Below are 467 nucleotides of genomic sequence, written 5' to 3' on the forward strand. Positions count from 1 at the left end.
AACATTTTCCTTCCTGTTTTTCCCACCACGATTCAAAATGAGCGTAGAAATTTTGGACGGTGCCACCATTGTCAACTTTGTGGAAGATGACGAGGTTTTTGGTGCAATAGTTCGAGAGCGTTTCAGTCACCTTGATATCGATGGAGATGGGGTTCTTTCTTATGAAGAGATGTTAAGGGAGTTGCAAAGTCTTAGGGTGTTCGAAACGCACTTTGGAATCGATGTGAAACCTGACCCGGACGAACTCTCTTCTGTTTATGGCTCGTTATTTCTGCAATTTGATCGAGACCGCAATGGCAAAGTTGATGTTGGTGAGTTCATGGAAGAAACCAAGAAGATGATGGTGGCAATGGCGAATGGAATAGGGTTTTCGCCGGTTCAAATGGTGTTGGAAGAGAATAGTTTTTTGAAGAAAGCGGTGGAGAGAGAATCCACCAAAGTTGGTGCTTAATTCAAAGAACTCTTTG

The 467-nt window shown here is 43.0% G+C and overlaps 1 protein-coding gene across 1 annotated transcript; it reads left to right on the forward strand.

Moving 5' to 3' along the window:
• On the forward strand, positions 1–467 carry LOC111792531. The gene has a single exon (XM_023674049.1). The coding sequence runs from the start codon at positions 38–40 to the stop codon at positions 449–451; it is 414 nt and encodes a 137-aa protein (XP_023529817.1). The 5' UTR covers positions 1–37; the 3' UTR covers positions 452–467.

Source organism: Cucurbita pepo, chromosome LG04, assembly GCF_002806865.2.
Source record: "Cucurbita pepo subsp. pepo cultivar mu-cu-16 chromosome LG04, ASM280686v2, whole genome shotgun sequence".
Classification (NCBI taxonomy): domain Eukaryota; kingdom Viridiplantae; phylum Streptophyta; class Magnoliopsida; order Cucurbitales; family Cucurbitaceae; genus Cucurbita; species Cucurbita pepo.